At 49.0% G+C, this 26,633-nt stretch overlaps 1 protein-coding gene across 1 annotated transcript in view; it reads left to right on the forward strand.

Moving 5' to 3' along the window:
- Positions 1-26,633, forward strand: part of LOC123760882 (protein Wnt-4) — a 100,422-nt gene that overhangs the window by 56,143 nt on the left and 17,646 nt on the right. Inside the window, exon 3 of the mRNA XM_069329414.1 lies at positions 14,305-14,450. Coding sequence (XP_069185515.1) covers positions 14,305-14,450 — 146 coding nt within the window. The remainder of the gene's footprint in view (positions 1-14,304; positions 14,451-26,633) is intronic.

A 26,633-nucleotide genomic window follows, 5' to 3' on the forward strand; every position in this document is an offset into this window, starting at 1 on the left:
ACTACACACCTGCAGGAGGTGGGACACGGTGAGTCCACACTACACACCTGCAGGAGGTGGTACCATGGTGGGCATTAGTCGTCTCCAGCTGCATGTGTGTACACGGTGAGTCCACGCTACACATCTGCAGGAGGTGGTACACGGTGAGTCCACACTACACACCTGCAGGAGGTGGTACCATGTTGGGCCTCAGTCGTCTCCAGCTGCATGTGTGTACACGGTGAGTCCACACTACACACCTGCAGGAGGTGGTACACGGTGAGTCCACACTACACACCTGCAGGAGGTGGTACCATGTTGGGCCTCAGTCGTCTCCAGCTGCATGTGTGTACACGGTGAGTCCACACTACACACCTGCAGGAGGTGGTACCATGGTGGGCCTCAGTCGTCTCCAGCTGCATGTGTGTACACGGTGAGTCCACACTACACACCTGCAGGAGGTGGTACCATGGTGGGCCTCAGTCGTCTCCAGCTGCATGTGTGTACACGGTGAGTCCACGCTACACACCTGCAGGAGGTGGTACACGGTGAGTGTATACTACACACCTGCAGGAGGTGGTACCATGGTGGGCCTCAGTCGTCTCCAGCTGCATGTGTGTACACGGTGAGTCCACACTACACACCTGCAGGAGGTGGTACACGGTGAGTGTATACTACACACCTGCAGGAGGTGGTACACGGTGAGTGTATACTACACACCTGCAGGAGGTGGTACCATGGTGGGCCTCAGTCGTCTCCAGCTGCATGTGTGTACACGGTGAGTCCACACTACACACCTGTAGGAGGTGGTACCATGGTGGGCCTCAGTCGTCTCCAGCTGCATGTGTGTACACGGTGAGTCCACGCTACACACCTGCAGGAGGTGGTACACGGTGAGTGTATACTACACACCTGCAGGAGGTGGTACCATGGTGGGCCTCAGTCGTCTCCAGCTGCATGTGTGTACACGGTGAGTCCACACTACACACCTGCAGGAGGTGGTACACGGTGAGTGTATACTACACACCTGCAGGAGGTGGTACACGGTGAGTGTATACTACACACCTGCAGGAGGTGGTACCATGGTGGGCCTCAGTCGTCTCCAGCTGCATGTGTGTACACGGTGAGTCCACACTACACACCCGCAGGAGGTGGTACACGGTGAGTCTATACTACACACCTGAAGGAGGTGGGACACGGTGAGTCCATACTACACACCTGCAGGAGGTGGTACACGGGGAATCTATACTACACTCCTGCAGGAGGTGGTACACGGTGAGTGTATACTACACACCTGCAGGAGGTGGTACACGGTGAGTCCATACTACACACCTGCAGGAGATGGTACACGGTGAGTCTATACTACACACCTGCAGGAGGTGGGACACGGTGAGTCCACACTACACACCTGCAGGAGGTGGTACACGGTGAGTCTATACTACACACCTGCAGGAGGTGGGACACGGTGAGTCCATACTACACACCTGCAGGAGGTGGGACACGGTGAGTCCATACTACACACCTGCAGGAGGTGGGACACGGTGAGTCCACACTACACACCTGCAGGAGGTGGTACACGGTGAACCCGCACTACACACCTGCAGGAGGTGGTACCATGGTGGGCCTCAGTCGTCTCCAGCTGCATGTGTGTACACGGTGAGTCCACACTACACACCTGCAGGAGGTGGTACCATGGTGGGCCTCAGTCGTCTCCAGCTGCATGTGTGTACACGGTGAGTCCACACTACACACCTGCAGGAGGTGGTACACGGTGAGTCCACACTACACACCTGCAGGAGGTGGTACCATGGTGGGCCTCAGTCGTCTCCAGCTGCATGTGTGTACACGGTGAGTCCACACTACACACCTGCAAGAGGTGGTACACTGTGAGTCCACACTACACACCTGCAGGAGGTGGTACACTGTGAGTCCACACTACACACCTGCAGGAGGTGGTACACGGTAAGTCCACACTACACACCTGCAGGAGGTGGTACGCGGTGAGTCCACGCTACACACCTGCAGGAGGTGGGACACGGTGAGTCCACGCTACACACCTGCAGGAGGTGGGACACGGGGGGTCCACGCTACACACCTGCAGGAGGTGGTACACGGTGAGTCCACACTACACACCTGCAGGAGGTGGGACACGGGGGGTCCACGCTACACACCTGCAGGAGGTGGGACACGGTGAGTGTATACTACACACCTGCAGGAGGTGGTACACGGTGAGTCTATACTACACACCTGCAGGAGGTGGGACATGGTGAGTCCACACTACACACCTGCAGGAGGTGGTACACGGTGAGTCCATACTACACACCTGCAGGAGGTGGGACACGGTGAGTCCATACTACACACCTGCAGGAGGTGGTACACGGTGAGTCCATACTACACACCTGCAGGAGGTGGGACACGGTGAGTCCATACTACACACCTGCAGGAGGTGGGACACGGTGAGTGTATACTACACACCTGCAGGAGGTGGTACACGGTGAGTCCATACTACACACCTGCAGGAGTTGGGACACGGTGAGTGTATACTACACACCTGCAGGAGGTGGTACACGGTGAGTCCATACTACACACCTGCAGGAGGTGGGACACGGTGAGTGTATACTACACACCTGCAGGAGGTGGGACACGGTGAGTGTATACTACACACCTGCAGGAGGTGGGACACGGTGAGTGTATACTACACACCTGCAGGAGGTGGTACACGGTGAGTCCATACTACACACCTGCAGGAGGTGGGACACGGTGAGTGTATACTTCACACCTGCAGGAGGTGGTACACGGTGAGTCCATACTACACACCTGCAGGAGGTGGGACACGGTGAGTGTATACTACACACCTGCAGGAGGTGGTACACGGTGAGTCCATACTACACACCTGCAGGAGGTGGGACACGGTGAGTGTATACTTCACACCTGCAGGAGGTGGTACACGGTGAGTCCATACTACACACCTGCAGGAGGTGGGACACGGTGAGTGTATACTACACACCTGCAGGAGGTGGGACACGGTGAGTGTATACTACACACCTGCAGGAGGTGGGACACGGTGAGTGTATACTACACACCTGCAGGAGGTGGTACACGGTGAGTCCATACTACACACCTGCAGGAGGTGGGACACGGTGAGTGTATACTTCACACCTGCAGGAGGTGGTACACGGTGAGTCCATACTACACACCTGCAGGAGGTGGGACACGGTGAGTGTATACTACACACCTGCAGGAGGTGGTACACGGTGAGTCCATACTACACACCTGCAGGAGGTGGGACACGGTGAGTCTATACTACACACCTGCAGGAGGTGGGACATGGTGAGTCCACACTACACACCTGCAGGAGGTGGGACACGGTGAGTGTATACTACACACCTGCAGGAGGTGGGACACGGTGAGTCCACGCTACACACCTGCCTGAGGTGGTACACGGTACACACCTGCCTTGGACTCGCTACCTGGGGGGGTCCCACCCCACACCTGGCTTGGACTAGTATCAAGTTGTTGTTGTTAAAGACTCGCTACCTGGGACAAAGTTCCAAGTAGCACGGTCTATGGCGAGCCCGTTGGTATCAAGGGAATTTGTCCTGCCCTTCACATAGACCTTCACACATAGCACAATAGAGGTGAAGTTGTACCCCCAAATATCTCGGGGCAAGAAAGAATCAACATCAGGTCCAGATAGTCCCTACTATAAGGGTCATACTGAGCAGCTCTATCCTGGGACTATGGACTCTAAGTTGAGGAATCTCAGATGTGTATATAATTGTATTCAATGATGGAGTAAAGTGCTTTTGTTAAAGCCTCACTGATACTTTGCAATTATTGAGTTGAATTCCAGTAGCCACTTGTTGGATCAATGCTTTAGTTGGTCGAATCCTTTGGCCCCCACTTTGGCCCCCACTTGGGCAAGAAATTGGACTAGACAGTACAGCGAAATCCTCCCATCCTGCAGGTCGGCGTTCGATGGTCTAGTTAACTAGGCACTATTCCTTCTCTCGGTCTAAATTCACCTTCTAAGTCGTATATAGCCGAAGGAGCTAATTAGTGCGTTATCTTCTTAATTACTTCATCACTAGTAACACTTCGTCACTCTGATATCTTTCCTCCCACTGTGGTAACTCCCAGTCAGGTCCTTGTGAGCCCTAGAGTCCAACAACCCTGGTGTCCAGGACCTTGTACCCCTCTGAGGAGGCAGGGCAGTTCCACTCCCTGGCCCTAATTCGTTAAGTATGCTGCTGGCCTCTTTCGAGACGCGAGGTAATTACGCTAACTCAAATGATGATTTAAGCTCTGCTGTTGGCATCACGTAATTATCTTACCGCTTGTGGACTCCAAGAGTACTGGCCCGAGAGAGACGCCTCGTAGACACCAAGAGTACTGGCCCGACACGCCTCGTAGACTCCAAGAGTACTGGCCCGACACGCCTCGTAGACTCCAAGAGTACTGGCCCGACAGAGACGCCTCGTAGACTCCAAGAGTACTGGCCCGAGAGAGACGCCTCGTAGACTCCAAGAGTACTGGCCCGAGAGAGACGCCTCGTAGACTCCAAGAGTACTGGCCCGAGAGAGACGCCTCGTAGACTCCAAGAGTACTGGCCCGACACGCCTCGTAGACTCCAAGAGTACTGGCCCGAGAGAGACGCCTCGTAGACTCCAAGAGTACTGGCCCGACACGCCTCGTAGACTCCAAGAGTACTGGCCCGAGAGAGACGCCTCGTAGACTCCAAGAGTACTGGCCCGACACGCCTCGTAGACTCCAAGAGTACTGGCCCGAGAGAGACGCCTCGTAGACTCCAAGAGTACTGGCCCGACACGCCTCGTAGACTCCAAGAGTACTGGCCCGAGAGAGACGCCTCGTAGACTCCAAGAGTACTGGCCCGACACGCCTCGTAGACTCCAAGAGTACTGGCCCGAGAGAGACGCCTCGTAGACTCCAAGAGTACTGGCCCGACACGCCTCGTAGACTCCAAGAGTACTGGCCCGAGAGAGACGCCTCGTAGACTCCAAGAGTACTGGCCCGACACGCCTCGTAGACTCCAAGAGTACTGGCCCGAGAGAGACGCCTCGTAGACTCCAAGAGTACTGGCCCGAGAGAGACGCCTCGTAGACTCCAAGAGTACTGGCCCGAGAGAGACGCCTCGTAGACTCCAAGAGTACTGGCCCGAGAGAGACGCCTCGTAGACTCCAAGAGTACTGGCCCGAGAGAGACGCCTCGTAGACTCCAAGAGTACTGGCCCGAGAGAGACGCCTCGTAGACTCCAAGAGTACTGGCCCGAGAGAGACGCCTCGTAGACTCCAAGAGTACTGGCCCGAGAGAGACGCCTCGTAGACTCCAAGAGTACTGGCCCGAGAGAGACGCCTCGTAGACTCTAGGTATTACCACAAAAAGTTACTTAGCGATTTTCCTCTGATTTCATTTTCTCTAAATTGCTTGAGACTTTTTTTTTTAGTATTCCTTTGAGCCTAGTTTCCCCTGGTGGTCAATGTTAGTTATGTCTTCGATATTAGAACGACGTCATTTTGTTTCAACGATACGTTGAAAGGAATATAAGACGATGGGTATTTCGTTGTTGTTTAAAATTCACTATTTGGAACAGAAAGTTGCGAGTAGCACGGGCTATGGTGAGCCCGTAGGAGGGTATTTCGCTGGCCTGACGAGGTCCCCAGGGCGTGGGACTGAACGCGTGACCAACGTCTGTCGTTAATTAAATAGTAGCCAGGTGCATAAGACCTATTGTGGGTCCGTGGCTATTACCTATTACCCAGACCTATTAAGGGTCTACCCTAACGAACCAGCACGGGCCATTCCTTGCCCGTCCTACCCCGTGCTACACAGCCGTCCGCATTGCTCGGTAAATAGCAGCTCATTCTGGAGAGGATTTCAGTTTGCAATTTAGAGCATGTGGCCTCATAGTGTGCCTGCCTCACCCTTCTCATTAATGAGGAGGAGTTGGGTGTTGCTCCCTAGGGTGCTGGGCCTTTCTGGTCACCCTTTCACTCTCCCTCACACCCTCCACCGACCCGTACCTCCTACCCCCCACTACAGTCCGCTCCACCACCACAACAGCTCGTCCCACGAGAATACTCTCGATCTGATCTTCACAATCAAGAAACAGGAAGATTACAATCTCATACACTCTACACACTCAGATCACTAAGTCATTGAGGTTCAAAGTTACATCAATACTCGGAAATTTATCTAAGAGCCTTAACAGGCGAGATTGGCTATTCAATCTGATTTTAATAATTAGAAGATTGACTGGAACAATTAAACACAGAACTTATAATTATTCAATACAAGTCTGTCATTAGTACTAAAATTCTCAGGCAATGAGTAAAACAATTGACTGTTGAGTATGACTGAACATGATTGAAACCAGAAAGAACGTGTGTGAAACCTGTCTTTAAAGAAAACGTCAGACGATACTGTAGAAGGAGCAAGTAATATCAGAAATGCTTCAGCAGACACGACTAACCCAAGAAAGAATAAGTCATTTAAACAGCGAGACTGAACAACTAGAGAAGAATCAAGCAGCCATCATGCCACAATGAAGGAATTAAATTAGAACAGAAAGTTTAATTATTAACTAAAGAAAACTACCAAATATATATTTCACGTGCAGGCGAGGAGTCACAATAACGTGGCTGAAGTATGTTGACCAGACCACACACTAGAAGGTGAAGGGACGACGACGTTTCGGTCCGTCCTGGACCATTCTCAAGTCCATTGTCATTCTCACAATCGACTTGAGAATGGTCCAGGACGGGCCGAAACGTCGTCGTCCCTTCACCTTCTAGTGTGTGTGGTCTGGTCAACATATCTTTCACATATGTATAATTAATATAAAAAAACCACGGCCAGTATTAGACCCAAGTGAAGGTCCATACACAAAGGGCAACAAAGAAATTAATGAAATCCTATAAAGAAAGAATTAAATTTTACTTAGCACACCAATAAACAACTTGAAAGTGGAACATCAAGACAATTTCAAGAGAACGACAAGTTTTGATGATATCCGTTTGATATCGGCCTCTGGAGACAAGTTCGGTGTGATATCAACCCCCAGATCTTTCTCTCTATTTGACTCTTGCAGGGTTTCACCTCCCAGATGATACCTTGTGTTCAGCCTCCTGCTCCCTTTGCCTAATTTCATTACTTTACACTTTCCTCAGTTGAACTTTAGCAGCCATTTTCTAGACCATTCCTCTAATTTGTCCAGGTCATCCTGTAGTCTCTGTCTATCTTCATCTGTCTTGATTCTTCTGATAATTTTTGCATCATCAGCAAACATTGAGAGGAAGGAGTCTATACCCTCCGGAAGATCGTTTACATATATCAGAAACAGGATGGGTCCAAGTACTGAGCCCTGTGGGACTCCGCTGGTGACATCTCGCCACTCTGATGTCTCCCCCCTCACCGTTACTCGCTGTTTCCTGTTGCTTAGGTACTCCCTTATCCACTGGAGCACCTTCCCTTTTACTCCTGCCTGCTGCTCCAACTTTCGTAACAGCATTTTGTGAGGTGCAAAAAGGTTTCCGAGTCGAGGTCCGAGTGTGTACTCACCTATTTTTACTCATCTATTTGTGCCTGCAGGATCGAGCTTTAGCTCTTGAACCCCACTGTATGTGAGGGTCCTCCATAGTTTTGTCGTGGTGATCAAGCGATTATGGAAGACTAGATCATCTTGCTGCTCTTAAAGTCTTCCTGACCTGGATTATAGAACTCATTCATTTTACAGGTAAGTGTAAAATTAACTTCCTAAAACCCTCTCTTAAACCTTCAACCCAAATCAGGGGTTTACAACCCTCTCTTGTGCAGTGGGCGAGGCTCTCGGTGTTTACTGTCTGTGGGGGGACGTCATCTGTCTCTTTCCTGATTGATTGGTGAAGATTAAGCCACTCAGAAGGTGGCACGGGCATGAATAGCCCGTAAATGGTATAGATTTTGAGTGAATGTGATCTTGGGTCGTGAAGACATTCCTGAGGGTGGAGAGGAACACAGAGGTGAGTGGAGGCAGGTGGGCCGCGGGCAGCTGGGCTGAGGAAGGCATGTCAGTACTTGGGATGCTGAGTCTGTGCTTAGATTAAGATCTAATTAAGAAGCTCAAGGTACGGGGTGGGGGGGGGTAGAGATAGGTGAAGGAGGGGGGGGATTTTAGGGGTAGGGGAGGGTGCATGTGAGGGGTAGGGGCTGTGAGGGGGAGACGTAGGGGAGGTGACCGTGTTATGATAGCAGGCGGGCTGTCCGCCTTGCTGACACCATGTTATGATAGCAGGCGGGCTGTCCGCCTTGCTGACACCATGGTATGATAGCAGGCGGGCTGTCCGCCTTGCTGACACGATGTGTGAGGTGTTGGCAGCTAAGCTAAGCTGGCTCCCTCTTGTCTGGGAGCTGTGGGAGTGGGGCGTCTCATCTTGGACCACCAGCTGTGGGAGTGGGGCGTCTCATCTTGGGCCACCAGCTGTGGGAGTGGGGCGTCTCATCTTGGGCCACCAGCTGTGGGAGTAGGGCGTCTCATCTTGGACCACCAGCTGTGGGAGTGGGGCGTCTCATCTTGGGCCACCAGCTGTGGGAGTGGGGCGTCTCATCTTGGGCCACCAGCTGTGGGAGTGGGGCGTCTCATCTTGGGCCATCAGCTGTGGGAGTGGGGCGTCTCATCTTGGACCACCAGCTGTGGGAGTGGGGCGTCTCATCTTGGGCCACCAGTTGTGGGAGTGGGGCGTCTCATCTTGGGCCACCAGCTGTGGGAGTGGGGCGTCTCATCTTGGACCACCAGCTGTGGGAGTGGGGCGTCTCATCTTGGACCACCAGCTGTGGGAGTGGGGCGTCTCATCTTGGGCCACCAGCTGTGGGAGCGGGGCGTCTCATCTTGGACCACCAGCTGTGGGAGTGGGGCGTCTCATCTTGGGCCACCAGCTGTGGGAGCGGAGCGTCTCATCTTGGGCCACCAGCTGTGGGAGCGGGGCGTCTCATCTTGGGCCACCAGCTGTGGGAGTGGGGCGTCTCATCTTGGACCACCAGCTGTGGGAGTGGGGCGTCTCATCTTGGGCCACCAGCTGTGGGAGCGGGGCGTCTCATCTTGGGCCACCAGCTGTGGGAGTGTGGCGTCTCATCTTGGACCACCAGCTGTGGGAGTGTGGCGTCTCATCTTGGACCACCAGCTGTGGGAGTGGGGCGTCTCATCTTGGACCACCAGCTGTGGGAGTGGGGCGTCTCATCTTGGACCACCAGCTGTGGGAGTGGGGCGTCTCATCTTGGGCCACCAGCTGTGGGAGTGTGGCGTCTCATCTTGGACCACCAGCTGTGGGAGTGGGGCGTCTCATCTTGGGCCACCAGCTGTGGGAGTGTGGCGTCTCATCTTGGACCACCAGCTGTGGGAGTGGGGACGTCTCATCTTGGGCCACCAGCTGTGGGAGCGGGGCGTTTCATCTTGGGCCACCAGCTGTGGGAGTGGGGCGTCTCATCTTGGGCCACCAGCTGTGGGAGTGGGGCGTCTCATCTTGGGCCATCAGCTGTGGGAGTGTGGCGTCTCATCTTGGCCCACCAGCTGTGGGAGTGGGGACGTCTCATCTTGGGCCACCAGCTGTGGGAGTGGGGCGTCTCATCTTGGGCCACCAGCTGTGGGAGTGGGGACGTCTCATCTTGGGCCACCAGCTGTGGGAGCGGGGCGTCTCATCTTGGGCCACCAGCTGTGGGAGTGGGGCGTCTCATCTTGGGCCACCAGCTGTGGGAGTGGGGCGTCTCATCTTGGGCCACCAGCTGTGGGAGTGGGGCGTCTCATCTTGGGCCACCAGCTGTGGGAGTGGGGCGTCTCATCTTGGGCCACCAGCTTGAGCTGTGAGGAAGGGAGAATTACCCCACAATGGCCACGTTTTGCTCAACTTAATTCCCGGTTCCCTGCAGTAGTTTGATGGTGAGGTAGAGTAGTTAACGAAGTTAATTGGCAGTTGTGTCTAATCACCAAGGAGGACACTGTGTCCTATAACCCCTTATGTGTCTTAAGTGCTGACTCATATGTTTCCTTATATATGTGTCTACAGTTATGACTTATGACTCATATGTGAGTGTGTGTTTATGTTTGACTCACGTATGATACATGTTGGTCTTAGTCTGTGAGCTTAGTCTGGGAGCTTAGTCTGTGAGCCTTAGTCTGTGAGCTTAGTCTGTGAGCTTAGTCTGTGAGCTTAGTCTGTGAGCCTTAGTATGTGAGCTTAGTCTGTGAGCTTAGTCTGTGAGCTTAGTTTGTGAGCCTTAGTCTGTGAGCTTAGTCTGTGAGCTTAGTCTGTGAGCCTTAGTCTGTGAGCTTAGTCTGTGAGCCTTAGTCTGTGAGCTTAGTCTGTGAGCTTAGTCTGTGAGCTCAGTCTATGAGCTTAATCTGTGAGCTCAGTCTATGAGCTTAGTCTGTGAGCTTAGTCTTTGAGCTTAGTCTGTGAGCCTTAGTCTGTGAGCTTAGTCTGTGAGCTCAGTCTATGAGCTTAGTCTGTGAGCTTAGTCTTTGAGCCTTAGTCTGTGAGCTCAGTCTGTGAGCCTTAGTCTGTGAGCCTTAGTCTGTGAGCTTAGTCTGTGAGCTTAGTCTGTGAGCTTAGTCTGTGAGCTTAGTCTTTGAGCTTAGTCTATGAGCTTAGTCTGTGAGCCTTAGTCTGTGAGCTTAGTCTGTGAGCTTAGTCTGTGAGCTTAATCTGTGAGCCTTAGTCTGTGAGCTTAGTCTGTGAGCTTAGTCTGTGAGCTTAGTCTGTGAGCTTAGTCTGTGAGCCTTAGTCTGTGAGCTTATAGTCTGTGAGCTTAGTCTGTGAGCCTTAGTCTGTGAGCTTAGTCTGTGAGCTTAGTCTGTGAGCTTAGTCTGTGAGCTTAGTCTGTGAGCTTATAGTCTGTGAGCTTAGTCTGTGAGCCTTAGTCTGTGAGCTTAGTCTGTGAGCTTATAGTCTGTGAGCTTAGTCTGTGAGCCTTAGTCTGTGAGCTTAGTCTGTGAGCTTAGTCTGTGAGCTTATAGTCTGTGAGCTTAGTCGGTGAGCTTAGTCTGTGAGCCTTAGTCTGTGGGCTTAGTCTGTGAGCTTAGTCTGTGAGCTTAGTCTGTGAGCTTAGTCTGTGAGCCTTAGTCTGTGAGCTTAATCTGTGAGCCTTAGTCTGTGAGCTTAGTCTGTGAGCTTAGTCTGTGAGCTTAGTCTGTGAGCTTAGTCTGTGAGCTTTAGTCTGTGAGCTTAGTCTGTGAGCTTAGTCTGTGAGCTTAGTCTGTGAGCTTAGTCTGTGAGCCTTAGTCTGTGAGCCTTAGTCTGTGAGCTTAGTCTGTGAGCTTAGTCTGTGAGCCTTAGTCTGTGAGCTTAGTCTGCGAGCTTAGTCTGTGAGCTTAGTCTGTGAGCTTAATCGGTGAGCTCAGTCTGTGAGCTTAGTCTGTCAGCTTAGTCTGTGAGCCTTAGTCTGTGAGCCTTAGTCTGTGAGCTTAGTCTGTGAGCTTAGTCTGTGAGCCTTAGTCTGTGAGCTTAGTCTGTGAGCTTAGTCAGTGAGCTTAGTCTGTGAGCTTAGTCTGTGAGCCTTAGTCTGTGAGATTAGTCTGTGAGCTTAGTCTGTGAGCTTAGTCTGTGAGCTTAGTCTGTGAGCCTTAGTCTGTGAGCTTAGTCTGTGAGCTTAGTCAGTGAGCTTAGTCTGTGAGCTTAGTCTGTGAGCCTTAGTCTGTGAGCTTAGTCTGTGAGCTTAGTCTGTGAGCTTAGTCTGTGAGCTTAGTCAGTGAGCTTAGTCTGTGAGCTTAGTCTGTGAGCTTAGTCTGTGAGCTTAGTCTGTGAGCTTAGTCAGTGAGCTTAGTCTGTGAGCTTAGTTTGTGAGCTTAGTATGTGAGCTTAGTATGTGAGTCTATTATATAATCAAGTTTGTGTCCCATGCCCTTGAAACCTATACCATGCCCTTAAAACCTATACCATGCCCTTAAAACCTATACCATGCCCTTGAAACCTATACCATGCCCCTGAAACCTATACCATGCCCTTGAAACCTATACCATGCCCCTGAAACCTATACCATGCCCTTGAAACCTATACCATGCCCCTGAAACCTATACCATGCCCCTGAAACCTATACCATGCCCCTGAAACCTATACCATGCCCTTGAAACCTATACCATGCCCCTGAAACCTATACCTATGCCCCTGAAACCTATACCATGCCCTTGAAACCTATACCATGCCCCTGAAACCTATACCATGCCCTTGAAACCTATACCATGCCCTTGAAACCTATACCATGCCCCTGAAACCTATACCATGCCCTTGAAACCTATACCATGCCCCTGAAACCTATACCATGCCCTTGAAACCTATACCATGCCCCTGAAACCTATACCATGCCCTTGAAACCTATACCATGCCCTTGAAACCTATAACATGCCCTTGAAACCTATACCATGCCCCTGAAACCTATACCATGCCCTTGAAACCTATACCCATGCCCTTGAAACCTATACCATGCCCTTGAAACCTATAGCATGCCCTTGAAACCTATACCATGCCCCTGAAACCTATACCATGCCCTTGAAACCTATACCATGCCCTTGAAACCTATACCATGCCCTTGAAACCTATACCATGCCCTTGAAACCTATACCATGCCCTTGAAACCTATACCATGCCCTTGAAACCTATACCATGCCCCTGAAACCTATACCATGCCCTTGAAACCTATACCATGCCCCTGAAACCTATACCATGCCCCTGAAACCTATACCATGCCCTTGAAACCTATACCATGCCCCTGAAACCTATACCATGCCCTTGAAACCTATACCATGCCCCTGAAACCTATACCATGCCCTTGAAACCTATACCATGCCCTTGAAACCTATACCATGCCCCTGAAACCTATACCCATGCCCCTGAAACCTATACCATGCCCTTGAAACCTATACCATGCCCTTGAAACCTATACCATGCCCTTGAAACCTATACCATGCCCTTGAAACCTATACCATGCCCTTGAAACCTATACCATGCCCTTGAAACCTATACCATGCCCTTGAAACCTATACCATGCCCTTGAAACCTATACCATGCCCTTGAAACCTATACCATGCCCTTGAAACCTATACCATGCCCCTGAAACCTATACCCATGCCCCTGAAACCTATACCATGCCCTTGAAACCTATACCATGCCCCTGAAACCTATACCATGCCCTTGAAACCTATACCATGCCCCTGAAACCTATACCCATGCCCCTGAAACCTATACCATGCCCTTGAAACCTATACCATGCCCTTGAAACCTATACCATGCCCTTGAAACCTATACCCATGCCCCTGAAACCTATACCATGCCCTTGAAACCTATACCATGCCCTTGAAACCTATACCATGCCCTTGAAACCTATACCATGCCCTTGAAACCTATACCATGCCCCTGAAACCTATACCATGCCCTTGAAACCTATACCATGCCCTTGAAACCTATACCATGCCCTTGAAACCTATACCATGCCCCTGAAACCTATACCATGCCCCTGAAACCTATACCATGCCCTTGAAACCTATACCATGCCCCTGAAACCTATACCATGCCCTTGAAACCTATACCATGCCCTTGAAACCTATACCATGCCCTTGAAACCTATACCATGCCCTTGAAACCTATACCATGCCCTTGAAACCTATACCATGCCCCTGAAACCTATACCATGCCCTTGAAACCTATACCATGCCCTTGAAACCTATACCATGCCCTTGAAACCTATACCATGCCCCTGAAACCTATACCATGCCCTTGAAACCTATACCATGCCCTTGAAACCTATACCATGCCCTTGAAACCTATACCATGCCCTTGAAACCTATACCATGCCCTTGAAACCTATACCATGCCCTTGAAACCTATACCATGCCCTTGAAACCTATACCATGCCCCTGAAACCTATACCCATGCCCCTGAAACCTATACCATGCCCTTGAAACCTATACCATGCCCCTGAAACCTATACCATGCCCTTGAAACCTATACCATGCCCTTGAAACCTATACCATGCCCCTGAAACCTATACCATGCCCTTGAAACCTATACCATGCCCTTGAAACCTATACCATGCCCCTGAAACCTATACCCATGCCCCTGAAACCTATACCCATGCCCCTGAAACCTTATACCCATGCCCTTGAAACCTATACCATGCCCCTGAAACCTATACCATGCCCTTGAAACCTATACCATGCCATTTAGCTTATACCCATGCCCTTGAAACCTATACCATGCCCTCCAATACCCATGCCCTAAGGACGTCAACTAGGAACCATGACCCAGAAAGCAGTAACGAGAACCCTCTCCCTCTCTCCCTCAGGTCGACGGACACAGCCGGCGCGGCGGCTATAGGGCTCAACATCGCTGTGAAAGAGTGTCGTCGCCAGTTCGCTAACCACCGCTGGAACTGCACAGCGCTCAGCACCCCCACTAACAACCCCCACACCGCCCCCATTATGGCCAGAGGTAAGATGGGGGAGAGGGAGGGCAACCTTCCCTTACTCACTTACCTACACCACCACCCTCTCTCTCTCTCTCTCTCTCTCTCTCTCTCTCTCTCTCTCTCTCTCTCTCTCTCTCTCTCTCTCTCTCTCTCTCTCTCTCCAACCAATCAGGAGCCTCTATGTCAACACCAGTGACCCCACCAACAACCTCTCCACCACCACAACCTCTATCATACGAACCTGAGAATCAAGATATCAGCAGAAGGTCTATTAGCCCCTACGAGGCAGCTATTATGTATATCCACACCCCCCAACTCATTCACATATATATATATGTCTAACCTACGCTTGAAACAATCAAGATCTCCTACATCTATTATGATGCCCGAGTAATTGATTCCACAAATCAACAACCCTGTTACGGAACCAGTATTTACCCAGGTCTTTCCTAAATCTAAACTTATCCAATTTATATCCATTGTTTCGTGTTCTGTTTTGTGTTGCTACTTTTATAGTTAATGATCTAACTTAATTACAGGATCATAATTCGTGTAGCACAATGCCTTCATGGGGACATTTTGTTCCCAAAATAGCTAAATAGCCTTCGTTCCGAGTAGTTAAATCTAAAATAATATCGACATTATATTTCTGTCTACATCTTGAGGTTATCTTGAGATGATTTCGGGGCTTTAGTGTCCCCGCGGCCCGGTCCTTGACCAGGCCTCCACCCCCCCAGGAAGCCTGTAGCCCATAGCAGCTGTCTAACTCCCAGGTATAGCTTTTTACTGCTAGGTAACAAGAGGCATCAGGGTAAAAGAAACATTTTTCCCCTTTGGTCTCCACCGGGGATCGAACCCGGAATCTCAGGGACTACGAATCCGAAGCGCTGTCCACCCAGCTGTCAGGCGCTACTTCACAACATATATATCTCTATTCACTCTGCAGGCGGTAGCTTAGATACTAGTTATCTCTAACAGCTCCGCCCGGAGCCCCTCGATGGGATCCATCGCATGTTGGAGGCGCGGCAAGGGGCGCGCGAGGTCTCCCCTGCCCCTGTAAACACGCCAGGGGTCGCTCTCAGGGGTCCAGGGTGTGAATTATCCCATTGTCCCTGCCAGAAATGGTCCCTGGTTCACGGTATGGTGGTGACCCCTAGTCATTGCTCACTCACAGGGGCTTCGCGGCTCAGTGGACAGCGCTCTGGGATCGTAGTTCTAAGGTTCGGGTTTGATCCGAGGCAGAGGGAGAAATACATGGGCAGAGTTTGTTTCAGCCTGATGTACCTGTTCACCTAGCAGTAAAGAGGTACCTGGGGGTTAGACAGCTGCTACGAGCTACTTCCTGGGGTAGTGTGTGTGTGTACTCACCTAGTTGTGCTTGCGGGGGGTTGAGCTCTGGCTCTTTGGTCCCGCCTCTCAACCGTCAATCAACAGGTGTACAGGTTCCTGAGCCTATTGGGCTCTATCATATCTACACTTGAAACTGTGTATGGAGTCAGCCTCCACCACATCACTGCCTAATGCATTCCATCATGCGCTGGTTTGTGTTCGCTCCTGTTCTCGTCTGAATAAAAAAAAAATAAAAAAAAAAACACACACACACACACACACACACAGATAGTGTGTGTAGATATGACAGAGCCCAATAGGCTCATGAATCTGTACACCTGTTGATTGACGGTTGAGAGGCGGGACCAAAGAGCCAGAGCTCAACCCCCGCAAACACAACTAGGTGAGTACAACTAGGTGAGTACACATACACACACACACACACACATACACAGACACACACACACATACACACACACACACACACACACACACGTCTGCGGCATATGCGAGGCTGGCTAACATCAGAACAGCGTTCAGGAACCTGTGTAAGGAATCATTCAGAATCTTGTACACCACATATGTAAGACCAATCCTGGAGTATGCGGCCCCAGCATGGAGCCCGTACCTTGTCAAGCACAAGACGAAGCTGGAAAAAGTCCAAAGGTATGCCACTAGACTAGTCCCAGAACTAAGAGGCATGAGTTACGAGGAAAGGCTGCGGGAAATGCACCTTACGACACTGGAAGACAGAAGAGTAAGGGGAGACATGATCACAACCTACAAAATCCTCAGAGGAATCGACCGGGTAAACAAGGATAAACTATTCAACACTGGTGGGACGCGAACAAGGGGACACAGGTGGAAACTGAGTACCCACATGAGCCACAGAGACGTTAGAAGGAACTTTTTCAGTGTCAGAGTAGTTAACGGATGGAATGCACTAGGCAGTGATGTGGTGGAGGCTAACTCCATACACAGTTTCAAGTGTAGATATGATAGAGCCCAATAGGCTCAGGAACCTGTACACCAGTTGATTGACAGTTGAGAGGCGGGACCAAAGAGCCAGAGCTCAACCCCCCGCAAACACAACTAGGTGAGTACACACACACACACACACACACACACACACACACACACACACACACACACACACACACACACACACACACACACACACACACACACACACACACTGCATTTTTCTAGGTTGCCCAAAAGCTTTTGACATCGTTCCTCACCAGCGACTCCTATGCCAACTGGACCAAACAAGCTGGTAAATCAGGAGAAATACTGAAGTTGGTGAAGGAGTACCTACCAGGAAGAACACAGAGACTCACACAAAGAGGAAGAGTTATCAAACAGGAGAGAGGTAAAGAGTGTTGAACTTTTACCTACTTACTAGTGGTCCACAGGCCTTATGACAGAGTATAACAGGTCTGAGCACAGAGGGAGAAACAGACAGACAGACAGACAGACAGGGTGAGTCAGAGAGAGACGAGTAGATATATATATATATATATATGTATGTACGATGAGGTAAATGTCAGTACGGTTGTAGTCATGTATAATAAAGTACTGTATAATGTCACGGAGGCTGAGTGGACATCTGGCCACACACACACACACACACACACACACACACACACACACACACACACACACACACACACACACACACACACACACACACACACACACACACACCAACAGAGATATTACAGGAAAGAGATGGTTGGGTTGACTGCATCTATCTGGACCTAAAAAAGGCTTTCGACAGAGTTCCACATAAGAGGTTGTTCTGGAAACAGGAAAATATTGGAGAGGTGACAGGTAAGCTTCTAACATGGATGAAAAATTTTCTGACTGATAGAAAAATGAGGGCAGTGATCAGAGGAAATGTATCGGACTGGAGAAATGTCACAAGTGGAGTACCACAGGGCTCAGTTCTTGCACCAGTGATGTTTATTGTGTACATAAATGAGCTACCAGTTGGTATACAGAATTATATGAACATGTTTGCTGATGATGCTAAGATTATAGGAAGGATAAGAAACTTAGATGATTGTCATGCCCTTCAAGATGACTTGGACAAAATAAGTATATGGAGCACCACTTGGCAAATGGAATTTAATGTTAATAAATGTCATGTTGTGGAATGTGGAATAGGAGAACATAGACCCCACACAACCTATATATTATGTGAGAAATCTTTAAAGAATTCTGATAAAGAAAGAGATCTAGGGGTGGTTCTAGATAGAAAACTATCACCTGAGGACCACATAAAGAATATTGTGCGAGGAGCCTATGCCACGCTTTCTAACTTCAGAATTGCTTTTAAATACATGGATGGCGATATACTAAAGAAATTGTTCACGACTTTTGTTAGGCCAAAGCTAGAATATGCAGCAGTTGTGTGGTGCCCATATCTTAAGAAGCACATCAACAAACTGGAAAAGGTGCAAAGACATGCTACTAAGTGGCTCCCAGAACTGAAGGGCAAGAGCTACGAGGAGAGGTTAGAAGCATTAAATATGCCAAAACTAGAAGACAGAAGAAAAAGAGGTGATATGATCACTACATACAAAATAGTTACAGCAATTGATAAAATCGATAGGGAAGATTTCTTGAGACCTGGAACGTTAAGAGCAAGAGGTCATAGATATAAACTAGCTAAACACAGATGCCGAAGAAATATAAGAAAATTCACTTTCGCCAACAGAGTGGTAGACGGTTGGAACAAGTTAGGGGAGAAGGTGGTGGAGGCCAAGACCGCCAGTAGTTTCAAAGCGTTATATGACAAAGAGTGCTGGGAAGACGGGACACCACGAGCGTAGCTCTCATCCTGTAACTACACTTAGGTAATTACACTTAGGTAATTACACACACACACACACACACACACATATATATATATATATATATATATATATATATATATATATATATATATATATATATATATATATATATATATATATATATATATATATATATGTCGTACCTAGTAGCCAGAACTCACTTCTCAGCCTACTATTCAAGGCCCGATTTGCCTAATAAGCCAAGTTTTCCTGAATTAATATATTTACTATAATTTTTTTCTTATGAAATGATAAAGCAACCCTTTTCTCTATGTATGAGGTCAATTTTTTTTTATTGGAGTTAAAATTAACGTAGATATATGACCGAACCTAACCAACCCTACCTAACCTAACCTAACCTATATTTATAGGTAAGGTTAGGTTAGGTAGCCAAAAAAAGCTAGGTTAGGTTAGGTTAGGTAGGTTAGGTAGACGAAAAAACATTAATTCATGAAAACTTGGCTTATTAGGCAAATCGGGCCTTGAATAGTAGGCTGAGAAGTGCGTTCTGGCTATTAGGTACGACATATATATATATATATATATATATATATATATATATATATATATATATATATATATATATATATATATATATATAATATATTATACTATATTATACTATTAACTTTATTGAATCTGCCAAAAAAATCTAATATCCCAACTTAAATATTCCTAGGCCTAGAATAGCACATATATACACAACGTACACATTGAATCATATATGTATTATATTAGGCCTAAGATAGCGTGTGTTGGGCCTGGGAAAGGTTAGTTTTCATTATATATGTATGATGAAGGTAAGGTTACAGGGCCGTCCATATTGAATAATACATATGTCACCTTTCTGGTGGTCCAACTCTACATATTGGTATATGTATATATGAGAGAGAGGGAGATAGATATAGACATTGATGTATATATATTCAGTGCATATTTATGTCTTATCTGTCACTCAGGGGGGCGATAACCCCCTACACTATCATGCAAATATTGAACAATAAGATACTGAGGTCTCTCAAGTCATTTATCACATCAATGCATCTTGTGTGTGTGTGTGTCGCTTTGACACAGACTTGCTAACGTGTGGGACAGAGAAGGAGACATTTAGAGGACAATATACACATTTAGATGTGATCTAACCCTTTCCTCACTACCCCTTTCCCTATCTCCATACCCCTCCCTTACCTACCTACCCCCTTAAACCCCCATTTTTCCTCCCCCATTCTCCCCTACCTTCTGGTCTCTCCCAACCTTCCCCATTACTCTCAGATTGAGTTCCTAATTGCTATATGGAGACCCCTAACGCTGGCAAAGTGACTTTTTTAACACCTTCTTTCATATTTCTTACGCAAATATGGTCATCTTTCCTCATGGTGGAAGGTGATATTTGTAAGCAACACCATTTTAAAGTCTGTAAATCTGGAGCCTCGGAATAGTTACCGTAAGATTGGACAGAGTCCAGTGATTGGAGGGGTTCTCTGTCCTCTGCTACCTCCGTCAGTTCTGTCTCTCTCTCGAGAGAGAGAGAGTGATATATGTATTGATGTGGTTCTGTCCATCTTCTGACAGCAATATACGTTCCAGCAAGGTTCTGTCTTTGTGTAGTATCCGTCTGAATGGGGTTCTGTCTCTGCAATGTCCGTACCAGCGAGGTTCTGTCTATGCAACGTTCGTACCAACGAGGTTCTATCTATGCAACGTTCGTACCAGCGAGGTTCTGTCTATGCAACGTTCGTACCAGCGAGGTTCGGTCTCTGTACCATTCGTATCAACAAGGTTCTGTCTATTATGCACTCTCCGATGGACAACCATTAGTGCGCATGTGCCGCACCTCTCAAAGCATCGAGTACGTCACACCATTTTATTGATCTTCCGCTGTATTGACAGGAACCTTGCAGCCCGCCCGTGTAAGTGCTTTGTTTACATCGAAGCCAGGTGTTAATTTTGGCGGGAACGCTGCCATTGCTCTCTGAATGTCGCGCCGGACGTCTCTGTTGTCGTTTGTGCTCGCTGCCTTGCCAGACGCCTCTGTTGGCATTCCTGTTTGGTATCTCACTGTTGCCCACACACACACCTCTGTTGGCATTCCTGTTTGATATCTCACTGTTGCCCACACACACACCTCTGTTGGCATTCCTGTTTGATATCTCACTGTTGCCCACACACACACCTCTGTTGGCATTCCTGTTTGGTATCTCACTGTTGCCATCACACACACCTGTGTTGGCATTCCTGTTTGGTATCTCACTGTTGCCATCACACACACCTGTGTTGGCATTCCTGTTTGATATCTCACTGTTGCCCACACACACACCTCTGTTGGCATTCCTGTTTGGTATCTCACTGTTGCCCACACACACACCTCTGTCGGCATTCCTGTTTGATATCTCACTGTTGCCCACACACACACCTCTGTTGGCATTCCTGTTTGGTATCTCACTGTTGCCATCACACACACCTGTGTTGGCATTCCTGTTTGATATCTCACTGTTGCCATCACACACACCTGTGTTGGCATTCCTGTTTGGTATCTCACTGTTGCCCACACACACACCTCTGTTGGCATTCCTGTTTGGTATCTCACTGTTGCCATCACACACACCTGTGTTGGCATTCCTGTTCGGTACCCCGCTGTTGTGACCTAATATAAAAAGCTGAATTTTTTGTGGCAAATCCTGCAGTGCAAGCTGCAGGCCTTGATAACATGTATATAAACCAGGTTAACCATGACATGTCAGCCTGCAGCGATGTAGTCATTGCAAGATGTTGAAATAACTTCCACATATGCCCCTGCCCTTACCCCTGCCCTTACCCCTGCCCTTACCCCTACCCTTACCCCTGCCCTTGCCCCTGCCCCTGCCCCTGCCCCTGCCCCTGCCCCTGCCCCTGCTGCCCCCGTGACCACAAATGCCTGGCCTGAAGACGGTCACTCGCCTCAGTAATAGAGGCAATGGCCGTGTGAACAGGTTCCAATTACCGCAATAAAACCGCTCATTTGACCGCTGTTTTCCCCCCACACAATAACAGCGGTAATCTGTGGGCCCCAATGACCTCTTGGAGGCAATAAAGTGTCTCTCTCTCTCCTTATTACGGTAGTTTACAAGGCGTCGCTTAGTTAGTGCGGCCAGGTAGGGCCGGGCCCGGCCTCAAGGAGCCATCCTGAGGGCCCTCAGAAGGTCGTTTAGGGCCCCTGAAGGTGCTGTGGGGATTGTCCTGAATGGGGACAATTTCTCTCGCTTGCTGGTCTGAGTACACCTGTTGGTTGCTACCCTGAGTGGCGCGTGTATCTCTCGTCTTCTGTTCTGAGTGTGAAGGCATTCCGTTCTGAGTGTGTGTACACACCTCTTGGTTACTGTTGTGAGTGTGTGTACACACCTCTTGGTTACTGTTGTGAGTGTGTGTACACACCTCTTGGTTACTGTTGTGAGTGTGTGTACACACCTCTTGGTTACTGTTGTGAGTGTGTGTACACACCTCTTGGTTACTGTTGTGAGTGTGTGTACACACCTCTTGGTTACTGTTGTGAGTGTGTGTACACACCTCTTGGTTACTGTTGTGAGTGTGTGTACACACCTCTTGGTTACTGTTGTGAGTGTGTGTACACACCTCTTGGTTACTGTTGTGAGTGTGTCCTGTTGGTTTCTGTCCTGTATATGCACTTCTGTTGACCTCTGTTTAGAGTGAGTACATCTGTTGACCTCTGTTTAGAGTGAGCACATGTGTTGACCTCTGTTGACAATACGTACAGCTTCTAATGATAGGTTTGGTAGGCAGCATGATAGAATATTGGTGAGAATGATGGGTGTTTGTGTGTGAACTGTTATCCTATGTGTAGAGTCCGGAATATGAGTGTGTGGGTTCAATAACATGAGGAGCCGAGCTACTGAGAGTCGCGCCTCGCTAAGTGGCTTTGATGGTTGTTTATGTCGGGAGATGTGGCATGATCTGTGGTTGCCTTGGTGACCTCACGCAGCTTCCCCCCTCCTGGTGATGCTCAGGTGTGTGTGTCTCTCTCTGTGTCTGTCTCTGTCTCTCTCTGTCTCTCTGTCTCTCTCTCTCTCTCTCTCTCTCTCTCTCTCTCTCTCTCTCTCTCTCTCTCTCTCTCTCTCTCTCTCTCTCTCTCTCTCTCTCTCTCTCTCTCTCTCGCTCTCTCTCTCTCTCTCTCTCTCTTTCTCTCTCTCTCTCTCTCTCTCTCTCTCTCTCTCTCTCTCTCTCTCTCTCTCTCTCTCTCTCTCTCTCTCTCTCTCTCTCTCTCTCTCTCTCTCTCTCTATCTTGATGAATGATGAACCTTGATGAGTTTAAGAGACTTCCTGCTGCTAATTATGGGATGTATGACTGTATGTATGTATGTTTGATGAATGACGTGTGTATGTGTATGAATATGTATATGTGTATGTAGTCACCTAATTGTGCTTGCGAGGGTTTGGTCCTGAGGCCACATATATGTGTATTGTATGTATTTATGTGTATTTGTATATGTATACAAATACATGTGTATTTGTATTCAAATACACATATATGTGTATTGTATGTATTTATGTGTATTTGTATACACATCTGTATACACATTTGTATACACATATGGGTGTGTGTACTCACCTAGTTGTGGTTGTGGGGGTTGAGCTCTGGCTCTTTGGTCCCGCCTCTCGACTGTCAATCAATTGGAGATTAATTGACCTCTGTATGCATATACTGACCTCTGTGAATGTATGTATATATGTATGTATGTATGGCGTAGCATCTTCATTCAAGTAACAACTCGGTGAGAAGGTTGAGGGGGGGGGGGGGTTGAGTTTTGATGATGACGGCAGCGGAAGCGATTGGGCTTGAAGTGGTTGTCAAGGAAACGTCTCTTGACACCTGAAAGGAGATGCCAAATAAAGATGTTGTCCTTGCCACCGTCTCGCCCGTCACCATGGCTACCTGTCACGCTCGGGGACAGGCAGACTGACAGTCAATAAACACCGCTGCTCCCTGCATACAGTTCATCGCCTACAGTCACGATGTTAAACAGTTTTTCGTCCTAGACGTTCAGTTGTTTTTCGATCATAAAAGCATTTTGTTTAGCATCATGGCATTGTGTTACCTCGTGCCGCACTGTTCGAGTCCCTGCTACAGCCCGTGATGCAGTTTTGACCGGAGAGATTAACTGGTTGACGTTGGCATTGGTTTCCCATTAGTGTGGGTTCGAACCTTAATCCCAGGGATAACTTTGAGGTAGCGACCGCCAGCTCCAACCTCTCCATTAACACCAGTATACTAACTCTGGGAGCTAGTTAGCAGGGCTGGTGTAGTACTGAGTGTATACTAACTCTGTGGTGCTAGTTAGCAGGGCTGGTGTAGTACTGTGTGTATACTAACTCTGGGAGCTAGTTAGCAGGGCTGGTGTAGTACTGAGTGTATTCTAACTCTGGGAGCTAGTTAGCAGGGCTGGTGTAGTACTGGGTGTATACTAACTCTGGGAGCTAGTTAGCAGGGCTGGTGTAGTACTGGGTGTATACTAACTCTGGGAGCTAGTTAGCAGGGCTGGTGTAGTACTGGGTGTATACTAACTCTGGGAGCTAGTTAGCAGGGCTGGTGTAGTACTGAGTGTATACTAACTCTGGGAGCTAGTTAGCAGGGCTGGTGTAGTACTGAGTGTATACTAACTCTGGGAGCTAGTTAGCAGGGCTGGTGTAGTACTGAGTGTATACTAACTCTGGGAGCTAGTTAGCAGGGCTGGTGTAGTACTGAGTGTATTCTAACTCTGGGAGCTAGTTAGCAGGGCTGGTGTAGTACTGAGTGTATACTAACTCTGGGAGCTAGTTAGCAGGGCTGTATACTTCAGTGTATATATCTGTATATTCAGTGTATACTTCCCCAGTACACATACACATGCATATACATAGGGAGGATATCGTCCTATGTGTATGAACCTACTTGCAACAGGTGTAGCTTCGTATTCAATCTGTCAACATAACTTCATTTCTTTGTCCATTCTAATTATTCACTATTTTAGCAAAATTAACTCATTCTTTAACTCACTTGGGTACTCAGTTTCTACCTGGATATCTTCGTTCGGTTATCATCCACTCTAAATCATCAGTCGTTATCTACCGTGTCAATTAGTTGGGTATTTTGGGTAATTAAGCCTTTCCTAAGTCATTTATTTTCCAATCTTGCATGTGCCGCTGATGATATCCAGTTCATGTTGTTCTTGGGAGACGGGGTCTATCACCCATTTGTTATCATTTTAATTCCAAATGGGTTTCCTCTCCCATTTTTTTTGTCTAATCTCTTGGTTGGCAGAACATTGATCTGATAATTTGAGTTTTCTTAAGTTCTAATAGCGACTCGAACCATTAATCAAGTTGTCCAAGATATTCAATTCACTTGCTACAAGAAACTTCAGTTTCTGATGGCCGTCTGAGAATTGGTTTTCCTCTTTATAGTTTCGTCATCAGCAAAGATTAAGAGCGACTAGAATATCTTTTATCAGAGATACTTTACAGTCATCAGATATAAGATAGCTTTTTATACAAACCTCTGGAGCATCCCATAGATAACATCTATCTCTGAAGCTCTCATCTTAATATGAATCTCTCATCTTAATATGAATCTCTCATCTTAATATGAAGCTCTCATCTTAATATGAAGCTCTCATCTTAATATGTGCCTCAGCGGAATAAGTCCGCTGAGGCACTCTCTTAACCCAAGTGCTTTCACTCTCACTTCTCCCTGTTTATCCAACTTGAGAATCCAACTTGAATCCAACTCCCAAATCCACGTTAGTGAGGCTAGATACACTAAATCCTATCCTGTTAATCTCGTATCTCCAGCCTCTGATTCCATACCCAGCATCCAGCAACTCTGTCAACTGTTTCACGTCATGTGATTGGAAACACCCACTATCATCCAATGGGATTCGAACCAGCGACATCCCGACGCCTCGGTCGAAGGTGGTGGAAGCCACGAATCAGGAGAACTTAGGTCTTGGAGTAAGAATAATCAGATTGGATAGTTGATATGCAAACGAATCCCTTTCCCCAGTATGTAAATATCTCCCCAGTACCACCCCAGTACCCCCCAGTACCCCCAGTACCCCCCAGTACCCCCATTACCCCCCAGTACCCCCCAGTATCCCCCAGTACCCCCAGTACCCCCCAGTATCACCCAGTACCACCCCAGTACCCCCTAGTACCCCTCAGTACCACCCCCAGTACCACCCCAGTACCACCCCCAGTACCCCCCCCAGTACCACCCCCAGTACCCCCCCCAGTACCACCCCCAGTACCACCCCAGTACCACCCCCAGTACCACCCCAGTACCACCCCCAGTACCACCCCCAGTACCACCCCAGTACACCCCCCAGTACCACCCCCAGTACCACCCCAGTACCACCCCCAGTACCACCCCAGTACCACCCCCAGTACCACCCCCAGTACCACCCCAGTACACCCCCCAGTACCACCCCAGTACCCGCCAGTACCACCCAGTACCACCCCAGTACACCCCCCAGTACCACCCCCAGTACCACCCCAGTACACCCCCCAGTACCACCCCAGTACCCGCCAGTACCACCCAGTACCACCCCAGTACCCCCCAGTACCCGCCAGTACCACCCAGTACCACCCCAGTACCCCCCAGTACCCGCCAGTACCACCCCAGTACCCGCCAGTACCACCCAGTACCACCCCAGTACCCCCCAGTACCCGCCAGTACCACCCCAGTACCCCCCAGTACCACCCAGTACCACCCCAGTACCCCCCAGTACCCGCCAGTACCACCCCAGTACCCCCAGTACCCCCAGTACCCCCCCCAGTATCCCCCAGTATCCCCCAGTACCCCCCAGTACCCCCAGTACCCCCCCCAGTATCCCCCCAGTATCCCCGAGTACCACCCCCAGTACCCCCCACCACCCCCAGTACCCCCAGTACCACCCCAGTACCAGTCCTTCACCAGTACCCACCAGCCTCCCACCACCGCTGACCAGTACACCCACCACTACACCTCCGTCCATTACTGTAAGAAAC

The sequence above is a fragment of the Procambarus clarkii genome, chromosome 3, assembly GCF_040958095.1.
Source record: "Procambarus clarkii isolate CNS0578487 chromosome 3, FALCON_Pclarkii_2.0, whole genome shotgun sequence".
Classification (NCBI taxonomy): domain Eukaryota; kingdom Metazoa; phylum Arthropoda; class Malacostraca; order Decapoda; family Cambaridae; genus Procambarus; species Procambarus clarkii.